The sequence below is a fragment of the Pogona vitticeps genome, chromosome 4 (assembly GCF_051106095.1).
Source record: "Pogona vitticeps strain Pit_001003342236 chromosome 4, PviZW2.1, whole genome shotgun sequence".
Classification (NCBI taxonomy): domain Eukaryota; kingdom Metazoa; phylum Chordata; class Lepidosauria; order Squamata; family Agamidae; genus Pogona; species Pogona vitticeps.
In genome coordinates this window covers 172800739-172816837 of record NC_135786.1, presented here as the reverse complement: position 1 = coordinate 172816837, position 16099 = coordinate 172800739, and the positions used below count along the sequence as shown (strand labels likewise).

General features: G+C 40.9%; 1 protein-coding gene across 1 annotated transcript; it reads left to right on the top strand.

Annotated features, from left to right (window-relative positions):
• Nucleotides 1–1037: 1037 nt before the first annotated feature.
• Nucleotides 1038–10653, top strand: TIMM21 (translocase of inner mitochondrial membrane 21). The gene is made up of 6 exons (XM_020801817.3): nucleotides 1038–3263; nucleotides 6603–6665; nucleotides 6779–6876; nucleotides 8597–8670; nucleotides 9970–10075; nucleotides 10178–10653. The coding sequence occupies exons 1-6, from the start codon at nucleotides 2957–2959 to the stop codon at nucleotides 10268–10270; spliced, it is 741 nt and encodes a 246-aa protein (XP_020657476.2). The 5' UTR covers nucleotides 1038–2956; the 3' UTR covers nucleotides 10271–10653.
• The last annotated feature ends 5446 nt before the right edge of the window (nucleotides 10654–16099 follow it).

The window sequence follows — 16099 nt, the reverse complement described above, 5'->3', positions numbered from 1 at the left end:
ATAAGAGTGCAGGATCAGGTCTCCTCACAACGCAAAGGCGTGTATACGTTTCCCACGCTTAGTTTAGGCAAAGTAGTCCGTCGGAGTAAAACAGCAAAGAACCTTTGTATATCGTGATTCCAGACTAGAGGAGACCCCCTTGATTCTATGGCATTTACTTACGTCTTGGTGTGGTATAAGCTGTCAAGTTGGAACTGATTTATTGTGACCTTAAAAGGAATGTCACAGTAAGTGTGATATTTATTAAAAAGTGGTTGTAACAGTCCCACCTGGCATCCTCCCTGAGTATCCAGGGATTTGAACCCCGGTCTCCTGAGTCCACTATCATTCTACCTTCTACTGTACTAATCAGCAGGGGTTCAGACAGGTTTTGCTGCAGGCAGCTGTATGCTCCACAAACTAGCCTGTTGCCTTCAGCTCTGGCAGAGAATAGTGTCCTGTGCCATGGTGCCCATGTCAGAGGCAACTGCCAACAATGTTGAGTTCTCTAAGTAGAATCAGGAAATCTTCCTAAGGTCTCCCTCAGGTAGCAAAATCTCTCAGGCCAGCCCTTTGAAGTATTCAGTCACCACTCCTCTCGGCCCCAGCAATGTGGATCTATATGACCCAGTCATTGATTTATTTATTTAACTTATATGCCGCCCACACTACCTAGAGGTCTCTTTAGTAGCAGAACAAAGGGTCTGTTTGTTTCCATATGAAGAAAAGCCCTTTACACACTTCAAGAAATGCAGTTTGTTCCATGTAGCAAAATTGCAACCCAAACTAGGTGCCACCTTTTCCAGAATTATGTTAATAAGTTGCACTAGAATCATTGAATCGTTGTAGGTTTGGAAGAGACCTTGGAGGTCTTCTAGTCCAACCCCCTGGACAAGGCAGGAAACCTCATACCATCCCAGAAGATGGCTGTCCAATATTTTCTTTAAAACCGCCAGTGATGGGACACCCACAACATTGGGAAGCAAGGTGTTCCACTGTTTAATGGTTCCCAGGGTCAGAAAATTCCTCCTTATTTCCAGGTTGGATTTTCCTCTGATGAGTTTCCACCTATTGGTTCTTGTCCCACCCTTAGACACAAAGGAGAATAAATCGATGCCCTCTTTCTTGTAGCAGCCCTTCAGATATTGGAAGACTGCTATCATATCTCCCCTCAGTCTTCTCTTCATTAAGCTAAACATACCTAGTTCTTTTAGTGGTTCTTCATAGGATTTAGCCTCCAGTCCCCTTATCATCTTTGTTGCTCTTCTCTGCACCCCTTCCGGGGCCTTAGGATCTTTTCTGTATTGTGGTGACCAGAACTGGACACTCCAAGTGCTCACCAGTGCGGTATAGAGTGGTACTATCACTTCCCGTGATCTTGATGCTATCCCCCTGTTGATGCAGCCTAGGACTGTGTTGACTTTCTTGGCAGCTGCAGCACTCTGCTGACTCATCCTTAGGCTGTGGTCCACCAGAACAACTAAATCCCTGTCGAGCCAGGTACCACCTATCCTATACCTGTGCATCTGGTTTCTCCTGCCTGAGTGCAGGACCTTACTTTCCCTCCACTGAACTGCATCTTATTGGTCACTCTAGATCCTTCTGATTGAGTCGATCTTCCAAAGTATTAGAAATTCTCTCCAGCTTTGCGTCATCAGCAAATTTGATGAGTGCACCTTCAATCCCTTCATCCAGGTCATTTATAAAGATGTTGAAGAGCACTGGGCCCAAGACAGAACCTTGAGGGACCCAACTGCACACTTCCCTCCACGTAGATGTGTTTCCACACATTGTGTGTGGTTGATCAGCCAGCTGCAAATCCATCTGGTACTTGTCTATACCACTTTACAGTATTCTATCTTATGCAGAACTGGTTGTGGTCTATCTTATCAAAAGCCTTACTGAAGTCTAGGTATACTATCTCTACTATGTTTCCTTGGTCCACTAATTTAGTCACTTTATCAAAGAAGGCAGTAAGATTTGTTTGGCATGACCTGCTCTTAGCAAACCTGTGCTGGCTTCTAGTAATCACTAGTTGAAAACAAGCCTGGCCCAACCATTAGGCTGGGAGAGGTGACCACTTCAACTGAGAAGCATATTATGTGTGTCACAAAAGGACAGCACATAGATATTTGTAATTATGTTTTTTTTTTTAAAAAAAATCCAAGCTATGGATGTGTCTTTAGGGGAGAAATGCTTCAGGCATTTTCTACCCCATCTGCCAAAATAAACCGGGTTGCCTTGAATACTATGCACTTTGAGATAGGAGGTGCTGCTCTGCTTCAGGTAGCAAAATGTGTTGGGCCAACTATAAAAATGACATTATTGTTCCATGTGACTTATCAGTTGGGGTGGCTTATAAATTTAGCAGTCACTGCTGGCTAAATCTTTAAGTACTATTTGTTCCTACCGTGTGAGATTTGGTATAACAACTGCCCACTTAAAAGACATTTTTAGCTTTACAAAACCTACATGTTTTAATACAATTAATTATTTCGAGCAATGCCATCCTAAGCAAAGTGCGCGCTTATTTTTGGAGGCTCATCGCTTTTAACAAATAAACTGAAAGCCATGAAATTGGAAGCAGAGTCCAACACTGTAACCTGAGCGTCTTTGCGAGATACGACGCTTTGCATTGTGGTAGTTGTAGTCCTTTATCCTGAGCGCCTATCAGCAAGTCGGATTGCCAGCGAACAACCGGGAACAACTACAGTTCCCAGAGACGTTTGGGGAAAAAAATGGCGGGGGAAAGTGGAACCATTTGTTAGTGAAAGGGTCGTGTCCCTTTTGGAGGTGTTAATTCTGGTAAGACTTTAATATGATTTTTCTTTTTACAGCTGTGAATCTTTTGCATCGAGATTAAACCACGGAAGGATGAGCTTGATTCCTTGCACACGACAGGAGATTTCGGTGTAAATTACCAGGTCGTGCATTTGGAGCAACATACAGTAGTAAGAGACGGGGGGTCCTTCTCATAATGCTTTCTTCTTTCGTGCGAGGAATTCAGTGTAGCGACAAGCTGCTGGGATCCACCGGGAATTGGCCGATCATACCCCATCGGAAAGCACTTCAAAGGACTTGGGCGCGCCTAAGGCTCGGGAAAGGATCCATCCACAGCGAGGGCGCCCCTGCCTTGCGCCCTGGGATAGCATGTGGGCGAATACAAAAGCGAAACCTCTGGATCCAGACGGGGGCTCTCAGCGCAGGGAAGCCTGAAAGCAGCGCGCAGGTGTCTGTGCAAAGAAGCCAGAAAGGAGGGGCATCTCTGTCACCTGCTCAGAAAGGTAAGGAGCACTAATTCCAGGGGGTTGCCAACCAAACCGAGGAAATCAAGGCTACAAGCCTGTTACAGCTCTACTTGGGAATAAGCCCCTTTGAAGGTACAGTAGTGGTGCTTACTTTTGGATGAACATGCATTGCAGTAAATCCACAGTAAATCTTTGAAGGTGAAGTTATGCAAAAAAAAAAGTTAAGCTCTTGTATGTTACTTCGGTTTACTGCCCCTGAATGTCTAGTTTGTGCATTAGGAACATTTCTGCAGTACCCTTCAGCTGAATTGGTTCCCAGGGTGTTTTATAAAGAAAGATTTGAAAACAAGACCATCTTGAAATGAAATGGAACTAGTCAATGGCAGGGGAAAAACTAGCATTTAAAAGCAGCAGCAGTTAGAACAAGTGCAAACTTAAAGTAATATGGCAGAATAAGAAAAGTCTTCTCAGGGCATAGACAGAAAGTATGTCTGCATGATACCACTTCATTCACCCTATGGAATCCTGGGATTTGTAGTTTGCTGGGAAAAAAAGTTATCTCCCAAAGAGTGGTGGTGCAGTCCTTCAACTATGTCCATATGAACATACCTGATCGTCTGAATGATGTCATCTAAGTATACACTTCTCTCTCCAATAATACTGGGGTTGGGACATTGGGCCCCACGTAGTTCAAAATCCATGTATACCTCTTACGCCCCTAAAAGCTTAACTACAAAGCATAGAGTTGATTAACACACAGGCGCAAACATGCAGCTAAAGGCATCTAAAAAACAGAAAAGGCCTCTATCAGAGGGAGAAAACAGGTGTTTTGTTCACATTTTGTTCCAGAAACTAGGGGCTACAAACAAAATGGGACAATTCCTTGTATTTGTCTTTTTGGCCTCCCTCAGTGTGGCCACTTTTAGCAACATGGATTGAGAGGAGTGGATAGAACAGGTAGCTGATTTCAAACATTCGGACAAGTATCAAAGCCCTAAACTGTTAAGGGCTGGAGATGGGGATATTCGTATATGAATACTAAGATAATGGCCACTGGTCCCATCACCTCCTGGCAAATCGAAGGGGAAGATATGGAGGCAGTGACAGATTTTACTTTCTTGGGCTCTGTGATGACTGCAGGTGGTGACAGCAGCCACGAAATTAAAAGATGCCTGCTTCTTGGGAGGAAAGCAATGACAAACCTAGACAGCATATTAAAAAGCAGAGACATTACCTTGCCGACAAAGGTCTGCATAGCCAAAGCTATGGTTTTTCCAGTAATGATATATGGAAGTGTGAGGTGGACCATAAAGAAGGCTAACCGCTGAAGAATTGTGGTGCTGGAGGAGACTCTTTAGAGTCCCCTGGACTGCAAGGAGATCAAACGTATCCATTCTGAAGGAAATCAACCCTGAGTGCTCACTGGAAGGACAGATCCTGAAACTGATGCTTCAATACTTTGGGCATCTTATGAGAATAGAAGACTCCCTGGAAAAGACCCTGATGTTGGGAAAGAGTGAAGGCAAGAGGAGAAGGGGATGACAGAGGACATGATGGATGGACAGTGTCATCGAAGCTACCAAGATGAATTTGACCCAACTCTGGGAGGCAGTGGAAGACTTGAGGGCCTGATGTGCTCTGGTCCATGGGGTCACAAAGACTCAGACACGACTAAACAACAACAAATATGAATACCCCCATTTCTAGTCATAACTAGCAATTTGAATTGAGCATGGAAACTAACAGAGAAGGGGACCCCAAAGATGATCAGATTTCCTAGTCCCAGTTTTCAGTCTGGTTATTTATACTGTTTCTAAAACTTAATTATTTCTTCTTTCTGAACATTTTTGTTCTTCTGTTCACCTCAGAAGTTCAGGGCAATATATATAGTTTGTGCTTGTTTTAAGCTCATAACAGCTGTGTGAGATAGGTTCAATGGAGAGTACATGACTGTTTTAACGCCATTTATTATGACTGAGGACTTCAACCTAGTTTACAGTAGCTAGTATAGTTTGGCAGTCTCCTCACTAGGCGCTGATGACCTTTGTCACTGACGACTAACTGCTTAAGTTCCTGCTTTGGAGACGCCCACAATTAAAACAAGTATCTATTGGGGAAAGCTTTGCAGTATTGCCCGGTTTGGTCTTGACTGTTTCAGAGCTAGTGGCAAGTGGCCTTCATGTCTCCTCTTCCCAGTAAAAGATACAATTATTAAAAATATTAAAATACATTATGTTCATCTGAAGAAAAGCATTCTCAGAGCAGTTTAGTTGGAGCTAGATAACGGGTAGAAATTGACCATATTCAATCAGCCAGCCAGATTTTTGATCAGGAGTTTTCTATTGCACTCTCTCTGATCATGGATTTCTCATAAGTAACTGGTTGGCCACTGTGTGAGCAGAATGGCAGCCCTAAGTCAAACGGACAACAATGTTTCAATGGCTCAAAGGTAATATGATGGCTCTTTCATTGTCTGGGATACACACATTCATTCTGCTATTGTTACTGGCGAAAAAATATTTTGTATGGGGAAAAACTCATCAAACAGAAGGAGCAAAGCAAGCTGGGTACACAATATACTCTTTCATATCATCTTCAGTAAATTCTTGTAAAAGGCAGAGAGGAGGATGGTAGCAAAAAATATCAGTAGAAATACTCAACCCAGTGCCATTGAGCTGGAAGGTAACACAGTTTGAAGTCAAAATAACTGTAACAGGCACAGTGTACATTATAATTATCAAACTGCAGTGGGGCATGCTAGTGAGATATGGAAGAGCTGCTAGTATGTCTCATGAAAGATTTAATTATATTTATTTTCATAAACTGTATATGTTTTTCTGCTTTATTCAAATATTTTTTTACAAAATATAGCATTACTTACAGTATAACAAAAAATATAAGAACATCATCAGTATTATCTTTCAGTCTAGACCAGTGGTTCTTAACCTTTGTTACCCGGATGCTTTTGAACTGCAACTCCCAGAAACCCCAGTCAGGACAGCTGGTGGTGAAGGCTTCTGGGAGTTGCAGTCCAAAACTCCTGAGTAACCCAAGGTTAAGAACCAGTGGTCTAGACTAAAGAGCCACAGAAAACTGCTGATTAAAACCTGGAATTAAAAGATAGATTTTGGGGACTTGGTGAAAACCTATGTCAAATTTACAGCTGGTGCGGGAACATTGCCAATATGTATATTAGAACTAGTACAAAACCATCCCAATGTTCTCCCCTGTCATTTTTGAGGCAAATGCTACTGTGTTCTTAACTTTTATGCATTTAAAAGCAGCATTTTAGGAGCCCAAGCATGGCTGTTTGTGAAGCTCCATTATAGGCCTTATTGTCACATGATGTATAACTGCTGATTTGTTTTGTTTCAGTGAAAGAAGCTGGAAGAGATTTCACCTACCTAATAGTGGTGGTGGTTGGGATCGGCGTCACAGGTTGTTGAAACAAACAAAAAACCCTTCCTAAGTTATAAGTTCTTTACAGTATTTGTTGGCCCCGCCAGCAGGCAAACTTGGTTTATTTGCACCTGGTGTTTCCTCTGTTTCAGGTGGTTTATTCTATGTGATTTTCAAGGAACTGTTCTCTTCTTCCAGCCCCAGTAAGATTTATGGAGATGCCTTGGAGAAATGCAGAGCTCACCCTGAGGTTGGTTTGTTTTTGTTAAGAATTTCCCTTCTTTTGTTCTTTTGAAGGAAATCTTGATTACTGTTTCTCCTCTTAACCACTACAACTTTCTTTTTTGCTGGCTCTTACATTTTTAACTTGAAAAGAGGACCGATTTGGAACAGCTGAAAATGGGTTTAATTGTAGAATTGACTGACTGTTCTGCTGAGTGTGTTGTCAGATCATGAGCACTAAAGCTGTGCTCTGCAAGATCATAGCTGTGAACAAAGTCTGGTGAATCAAAATGGCCGGTCAACTTCTATTCATGACAAATGGCATTAATATCATCTTTCCTGGAAGGTGGTGAGAGGGTAGCAACTACACTGAGTAGTAACTCCAAGAGAAAGAATTTTGTTAGAAAGAGGATTTTTGTACCACTTGAAGCTGAACTTCATTCTTTGAAGGGTCACTCCTTCCAGCCACTGTGTAAAGCTATCCAATGTGACTTCTACTGACTTTTTAAAAAGCTAGTTCAGTATCGATAGTTTATCCAGTCTTGTTAAGACAGAGACTACAGAGCTTTTGGTTTCTAAAAGGATCAGTAAAATGGAGATTGTTCTGAGTTTGCAGCTAGCCTTTCTGTTTGCAAAAATGGATCAAGCTTTTCCTATTTCATCCCCCTAGGATTCCTTAAAGGTGAAACTAAAATCTTCCACATCACCTGCTACTTTATGGGTCAGGGCCATGTACCCCTCCTCCTGGGTGTTTTTTGTGTCCCCTGGAGCCCCACCCAACAACCCATCAGGGGGAAGGGAATTTCACAACACACAATAAAAAGGTTGTTTTCCCCTCAAAACAAATTGAAAAAAATCATGTCTGTAGAGGTAGTTGACCATCACCACAAGTCTCCAAGGAATGTGGTTGACCATTTAAAGGCCGTTTCACATTTCCAAGCCTGTTTTGCACCCAGAGTAATCCCAGAGACATTTGGAGCTTGCTTGGTGGTATGCTAAAGCTTTTTTGGACACTTGTAGGCCCTTCATTTCCTGTTTCATCTTTTAAGGGTCACTCCTTCCAGCCACTGTGTAAAGCCACATTATGCAGATACAATGATTTCATTATCAAGCCAGCCCCAAACTCTCACCTCCTTGCAACATGGTTTTAATATCTTCATGTTTGAAATTAGAAATCTGGAGCTCCAATGCGTCTACACATTTTTGATTCACTCAATGCACTAATATGGATTTTGGAATAGTTTTTATTGCCAGTATGTATGGCTAACTTGGTTTTCTGTTGTCATAGATTATCAGAGAGCGTTAGAGTTAGATGTAGGCTCTGGTAAGGAGCAAGAGATGTTTTTAAAGCTATGTTACGAAGACTAAATTACCCAAATTATATACCACCGTGTTTTTTCCCTCAAACATTTTGCATTTGGGAGAAACCTTCCCATATCAACTAGACAGTCAGGAATCTGCCACCACAGACCCTCAGCATTTTTCAGAGGATTCTGGTATGTGTGATGTGAGAGTGGGTGTCCACATGGTGGGGTACTAGTTACCCCAGATGGACCTCACTGTTGCTCTTGGTAAAATGACAGAGCACTGTAGATTGTGTCCAGCATTCTCTGCTGCAGCTTATTTCAAAGGAAATAATTGTAGGCATGCTGTCGAGGAAGCATTATTCACGGTATCAAGAAAACAGCTCACCTGGAGCTCAGTAGAAGATGGGCCAGTAAACATTAACTCTTGTCTTTACTAATTAGGTAATAGGGTTTTTTGGAGAACCCATCAAAGGTTATGGTGAAGCAACTCGTCGTGGGAGAAGACAACTGGTCAGGTACCTATTGATGAATTTCTTCCAGAGGTCCCAGTTTTTCCCCCCCTGAACACTACTTATGAATTTGCTGATTAAGTTATTTATATTCCTTGACATTTGTTGAATTCACTTGTCTTACCATCTCTTCAAGCAGAAGATGGTAGTAGAGAAAATAGCTTGAGGCCTAGGTAAATGGCCAGAATCTGAGATCATAACCCAACATTATCCTTTGCAAGTGCACTTGCCAAGAAACTAGTGGCATTTTCATTGTTTAAATATATGGTAGCAGGAACCATTTGCCAGTCCTGTCCATTGAAAAACAATGCTGCCATCACTGAAACACAGAAAGTGGACATGCCACAAGACAGAACTGTGAAGCAGCCCTCACAGTTTATGAAAATACGTGCTGAGTTTATTTAAGGAGTTAAAATAATGACTCTAAAATAGTGAGTGTTTGGCCCTCCTCCAAAAGGCTCGAGATGCTTCCAAATCAGGTGCTGTACTGAAGGTAGAGAGTTACCTTTAGACACTCTTCTCCTAGCAGTGAAAGTGCCACCAACCACTCTGCTATGCTAACCATCAAGGCTTCAGAGGGAGAGAGCATGGGAGCATCTGACCACAGGAGTTATGTCCCAGTTTTGCTGTCTTTTGAGGGGGAGTCTGAAAATACTGGGTTCTAGTTCTGATATTGGCACTGAATTCATATTTCAATCAAGAACGTAATACACAACACAAGTACAGCTGTGCACAATTTTTTTTCATCTCGTCTGCCAGTATGATAACAATGGACAAGCTGGGAACTCAGAAGATCAGGTGAATTTAGAAGGGGCTCAGAGCTAAAAAAAAACTTGAAGAAATACTGAATTAAAATGAGGCATTTGATTGCAATCCTGTTGTGTCCGGTGCATTAATTCAGTGAGATGCACATTGACTCCTAGTGTAGGATCTGATGTAAATCAACAAAGACCCTAATAATTTGTTTGTGGATAAGTCAGCCAAAGGCTTCAGACAGGTGTAGGTCAGATATAAACATGAGTATGGAACTTTATAAAGTAAGCAAGCAATCCGCAGCAAAAATGTGTAAAGTTCATGTAAAAACCTAAGAGATGTATATAGTTCATCAAACCACTGTGTGCACAGATCTGAGTTATTTCCTGTCCAGCAGAGCTTGCAAAAGTTACTTGTTAGAGTTAGAATCTCTCAGCTAGTATGGCCACTGAACATTGTACATGCAAGTGTGGGTGTCACAACTGTAGTATTGTACTTGTCTTTGTAAGATTCACAGCTTTCAAAACCTCTTCCTGTTTTATTTTACTTTAGCCACATTGAGTACATAAAAGATGGGCTGAAATACATGCGCCTGAAGTTCTATATTGAGGGCTCAGAAAAAGGAAAACAAGGGACGGTTCATCTAGAAGTGAAAGAGGTACAAGAGCTTTCCTGATCTACATAGATCCAAGATTTAATATTCAAATTATTGCATGCAAAAAAAACCCTGATTTCACCCATTCTAACTTTTTTTAAACAGAACCCTGACAGTGGAAAATATGAATATCGTTATATATTTGTGGATATTGATGTCTATCCCCGAAGAACCATAATAATCGAAGATAATAGATAACAAAATGATTAGAATAACCTTATTATACTTGTTCATGGAACTGCAGTTTGCAAAAATGGAATAAATGCAGGAAGAGTTCACAGAAGGGTCACTTTGCATCCTTATAAAATGTTGCTAATGTATGTGGGCTATAATTCTGTTCGATAAATATTGGAAATAGGGAGTCATGGTTTTAATAGAAAACACAACAGTGTTGATGCATGTAGTATAAGTTGGTAGCAATGTGACCCAGCAATTCATCAAATATTTTTGATGGTGAATCCATGTGTGTGTGTGTGCGTGCACGTGCACATACACTTTTTTAGAATTTCAAGATGAATTTTTCTGTTAGAAACTGGATTTTGTATCAATCATGCAATAAAGAAAACATGAAATGAACAGAATGCGCTCGTTCTCTTTTTGTACACATGGTTCATGCACAGCTTCTGTTTCTGTGTTGCTCAATAATACAGAAATACAAAGCCACAGTAGGACAGAATGCTTCATAATACATTTTAGGGGGATAGTGCTAGATGTTCCCATGTTATGATATTTGGGGATGGAAGTCATGCTTGAAAAGAGCTGAAACACTTCCTAGAAATACAGCCTCCCCATTCTGAAACCCCGTGTCTTTCTCACTCATATTAACTGCCACCATTTGCTTTGTCTGCTGCTGCATTGCTGTCATTTTTTCTTCCCCATTGCCTTATCCTCTTTTTCAAGCATTCACAAGTGTGACGGACAGGCCAGAAACCACACCTGTCCATCACAATGGAACACTGATTCAGTAGCCAATGGTTGTGCAGGAGGGCGGAACCAAGGAATATAAGAAGAGAATGGAGGACAGTTAAAAGCAGTTAAGAGTTTTGGTTGGACAGCAGTTAGGGGTTTCAGTTAGTGATGATACAGGACAGTTAGTTAGGAGTTAGGGAATGAGTTAGGTAATTGGAAGAATTGCTTTGGAAAGAAACATAAGAGAACTGAATGCAATGAAAACTATAATAAATAAATTATTTTAAAGTGATTGAAACTAAATACAAAGTAACCAGCATATTTCCAAGTTTAATGAAGTTTAATGAATATCAAATACAATACCATCTATGATTTCCTTGAGTCTTAAATATGTTAATCTGTTAATAAACAACGTTATATTTGACACAACTGATTCTGTGGTCCTAATTGGTAATTGAGGAAGGATTTCCTCTGGTGGCAGTGGAAGTGGAGACAAGAGAAATTGTCATGCCTGAAGGCAAATCTGTTTGTTAGGGAGAACATATAGAGGAGCTGGGGTTGTGTGACAACAGGTGATCTAATGTGAATCCTGAGTATCATGTAGTAGAGAAATAAGAGATTCCTGTCATGCCTGACCATAAGCAGTGCTTTGTAGGACTGTGGGAGTTCAAAATCCGCAACAACTGAAAGGCTACAGCTTCGTTATTCCTGAAGAATTGTCGTTTAACATCAAAACACCATCTTGCTCAATTGTATTTCCTTGTATGATGTCACTGAAGGGAGATAAAGTCAACAAAGTGAAAGCGTTGTCTCTTGGATCAGTCACATCATTGATCCCCCAATCAAAGGAACACACCATAAATGATTTATCATCAATCCACTAGACCACTGGTTCTTAACCTTGGGTTACTCAGGAGTTTTGGACTGCAACTCCCAGAAGCTGTGCTGTCTGGGGTTTCTGGGAGTTGCAGTTCAAAAACATCCGAGTAACAAAGGTAAAGAACCATTGCACTAGACGAGTGATTCTCAAGCTTGGGTCCCAAGAAGTTCTTGAACTGCAACTCCCAGAAACCCTGTCCAGCACAGCTAGTGGTGAAGGCTTCTGGGAGTTGCAGTCCAAGGACATATGGAAAACACTGCACTAAATAAAAGCTGAATGTGGCTAGATTTCTGCTAATGTCACTGAGAACAAACAAATTCACTTCATGGAACCCTGGATAGAGAAACTCTTGCCTTTCCTTTTGGCACAGTTGCAAAAATAATAAGAATCCAAATGTAGGAATGCTTTTCCGTGCTGCTGAAAATGTTGGTTAAAAGCATTTAACCTTCAGTAGAGCCCTATTCAGTTCTGTGCACATTTGAAAGCTAAGGGACAAACTCCAGGTTCCCTGATTTGGTGTGTGACTTGATATAGCTTAAGATAAAGAACATTGCCACCTGGTGGGCTTTGTGGCAAATTACCTCACTTTATCCCTCTCTTGCTTATTCTGTCATTAAACAGAAATTGTATGATGATACAATATTGCTTAACTGTTTGTCCTCACATTTATTCAACTTACAGAAAATGAAACAAAACTTTTATTAACCAACTATGCTTCATAACCGTAAGCATTCATCGTGAACATTGGGTGCTACTGCTTCCTTTGAGTGGAATTCCACTATGGGGCACTTTAGGGGGTGAAGGTAATATTTTCAATTTTCCTTCTATTTCCAGCACCACATTCCTGAACTGTTCTGGAGCTTCCGTTGACCCTCTGTAGCAATTTTTTTTTCATAAGGGGAAGGAGGAACCTGCAAAAGGTTATCCATGCAGAAACCCTCACTGGCATCCTCTGTGCAACTGAAACAAGCCCTTCTGTTTATCAAATGGCAGATGGGGACCTAATACTCATTTTTTAACATGTAGGTTTCATGATATGCAGTGGTAGATTCTAGAACAACTTTAAAGCAGAACCTAAGAACCACATCCTATATCACCCTGAGGGTAAGCACTTGCAGATATGAATAAAGATTAGAAGTAGTAAGTTAACTTATTACAGAGAACCGTGTTATATTTAATTCTTCATTTGTACCAAGGATGTATTTTTCGCTCCATAAGACGCATCTTTCCATAAGACGCACCAATTTTTTAGGAGAAGAAAACAGGAAAATATAATCCTTTTTCTTCGCTCCATAAGACACACAGACTTTCCACCCCCCTGTTTTGTGGGGGAAAAGTGCGTCTTATGGTGCGAAAAATACGGTAGATAGTTACATTTCAAGCACAATATAACAGATAGGAATGTCCTTTATTCTTCATGACATAACCAGTAACATAGTCTAATTATGTTTTAATGTTAATTTTAACATGAATTGTTCAAATTGTATGCTGTTAAACAGTCTAGAGAGTCTACCAAGAGTGAGTAAATGGCATATATGTCACCAGACGTAGGTGAAAAGAAGAGATTCAGCAGTATGGGTTGTTAACTGCCTAGCTTTAGAACAGTCTTCTCCAGCCTTGCTATGGCCCAGATGTGGTAAATCCTACCAGTCAACAGTCAGATAGGAGAAGCTAACATGAAGCTTCTGAGAGACTATTGAAGGAGTTGGCAATAAAGTGTACCAGTTGCAGGCAGTGATGTCTAGCAAAGTTGCATAGGCCATTTTCTCTACCAATTCTATAGTTTGGAGGTGTATGTTGATTTTTAGTGTAAGAACAACTTGCTGAAAATTTCTGCCACCCTATGGCTTGCATTTCTGCATGTATTAATGGCTAAATAAAAATCATTAAACCATGTTTATGAACATCCCAATCTCCATGTATGCAAAGACAAGCATGGAGTGGGTAGGGACAGCTCTAACCTCTCTTACTGCTGCACATCAATCAATCCAAATTGCTACAGGAAAAGAAGGGGGGGTGCTGTAAGATTGTGGAACACAGCAGGCTCAAGATATGCTTGTGTGCATGGCATACACAGGAAGAACAACCAACCCTTTACAAAGCAAAATTATCACAGATCTTACATTGTGATCCTAAGTAATGCTTGAACCATGCATTGTTTCATTTTCCTATCCCTTTATGGCGAAGAATAACTATGGAACCAAAGGTTGGACATTATGAATTGTGTGACGGGGTGTTAATTCTTACCCTGAATCACCATCTGTAAAAAGAACATGCCCTTCCAGAAGTTCATTTCCAGATTTTTTAGAGACTAGTGAATCCAGTGAAAAGCTTTTGGTTTTCATTTGTTAGGGACCAAAACAGTAGGCACAACCCTAATCTACCTTCATTATAATGATGAATGGCCAGTTCTGGAGCCAACGTAAATTAGCTATTTAAAATGTGCTAAGAATCTGGTTTAAATTTTACACTTCCAATATGAAAATACAGCATCTCAGTATAAAATGTAGAATACTATACATTTCCAGGATTGTGATTGCTTCGTCAATTTAAATGAGAAAGTGATTTAGCAATCACAGCATCACTGGCACTGTAGTTCTCTTCTGATCTGCTTGCCGTCTTTTTTCCTCCAACATGCCTGGGTTAGCACATTGAGAAACGTGTGCTTTTACCCCACTTTCTGACAGGACAGCTGCAGAGTCCATTTATCAGAATAAAGCACAGGCAAGGCAGCTCCAGCAGAGAATTCAGCAATTGATTTTTAGGCTGGATTAAGCTTTCTCCTTCATTGCCTATTGACTCGGTGCCTAGCAATAAATTATGATTCCCACATGCTTGGAATTCTTCATATGTACAATTCAGAAGCACAATGGCTTGCTAATTTGCCAATGGCATACAGCAGCATGTGTGCTGGAACTCAAAAGCATTTTAAAAAGAAACCAGTTTGCAAAATGTAAAATGCTGGGCACAGTATAGAACGTAATTTATATGGTTGTTGGCTTTTGCCATGATGCTTAAAGACCGCTACTTAATTGCGTGACTCCAAAATGGCAGACTGAAATCCTTAAATAAGTTGCAAGATACCGTATGATGGGTTCCAAGTAATGAGCCCACATAAAACCAGTGACGTTTCTTAAGCAGAGGAAAAATTGATAAACCAGATGCTAAGATGTGTGTGTGTAGAAGATAACTTTTTTTGTAGGCAGTTGAGCATGGCTTCAGTCCAAAATGGCTTCTATCTTGGTCCACAGATGCAGATGAAAAAAAGACAATTTCATTCATTCATTTCATTTGTATGCCACCTTCTCTCAATTAAGATATCCAAGTTGGCTCACAAGTTGGGATGGGCCGATTTGTATTTTTTTCCCATTGACCACATGATGCAAAAAGAAGTGTGAATGATTCCAGAGTTTTTAACCCACAGTTTGTAGTTTCTGCATCTGCCACAGAGGCTCCTGCTTTTTTTAAAAAAAAAATGGATCTGTTCACATAGTTTCAGGTGGTGTGATTGCTTGAACCAATGCAGAAAAGCCACAGCACCAGTACACACTCATAGGAACAGCAAGCAAAGTCTCTCTCCATCGGTAAAAGTTTCCTTTTAAAGAAAAAGCTGAGGATAATGAGAAGAGGAACCTCTTGTTTACAAATTATTAGGTAGTTCCCTTTTAACTGTGCCCCTACAGGCCCAGAACAGAGCTGGAAACAAGGCTTTCTTCCTATTTCCTTGTACGGCCTGTTAATGTGAACAAGCCAAAAGGGGGCATCCCTATCAAATAGGCTTCTGAAGGTGGCGGGACCATGAGAAATGCCCCTCCAGCAGCTCTTAAAGCCTGGGCAGGCTTGCATGGGAGAATACTGTATGGTCTTTCTGATAGCCTGGAGGCAAGATGTATAAGACTTCATTACCAGCACTTTGAATTGCACCCAGAAATGGATCTGTAGCCAGTGCAGTTGTTGAAAGGGGGGTATTATGTTTCTTGTGACTGGCTCTGGTCAGCAGTCTGGCTATGCAATGTTGGATCAGCTGAGGTTTCCATATACTCTTCAAAGTCTACATGTAGACTGTTTAATGGTGTTGGGGTGTGTGTGCAGGAAGTCATCATGTGTGCTGGAAGAAATCCTAATGTGGCCTGGAAAAACCAAACTGAAGAAAGTAAACATTTGAATTGCTCTCTGTCACTGGGATTGCCAGCATTTATTTCAAAGGAGTTGTCTATGTTTGTTTATCTAAGGACTAG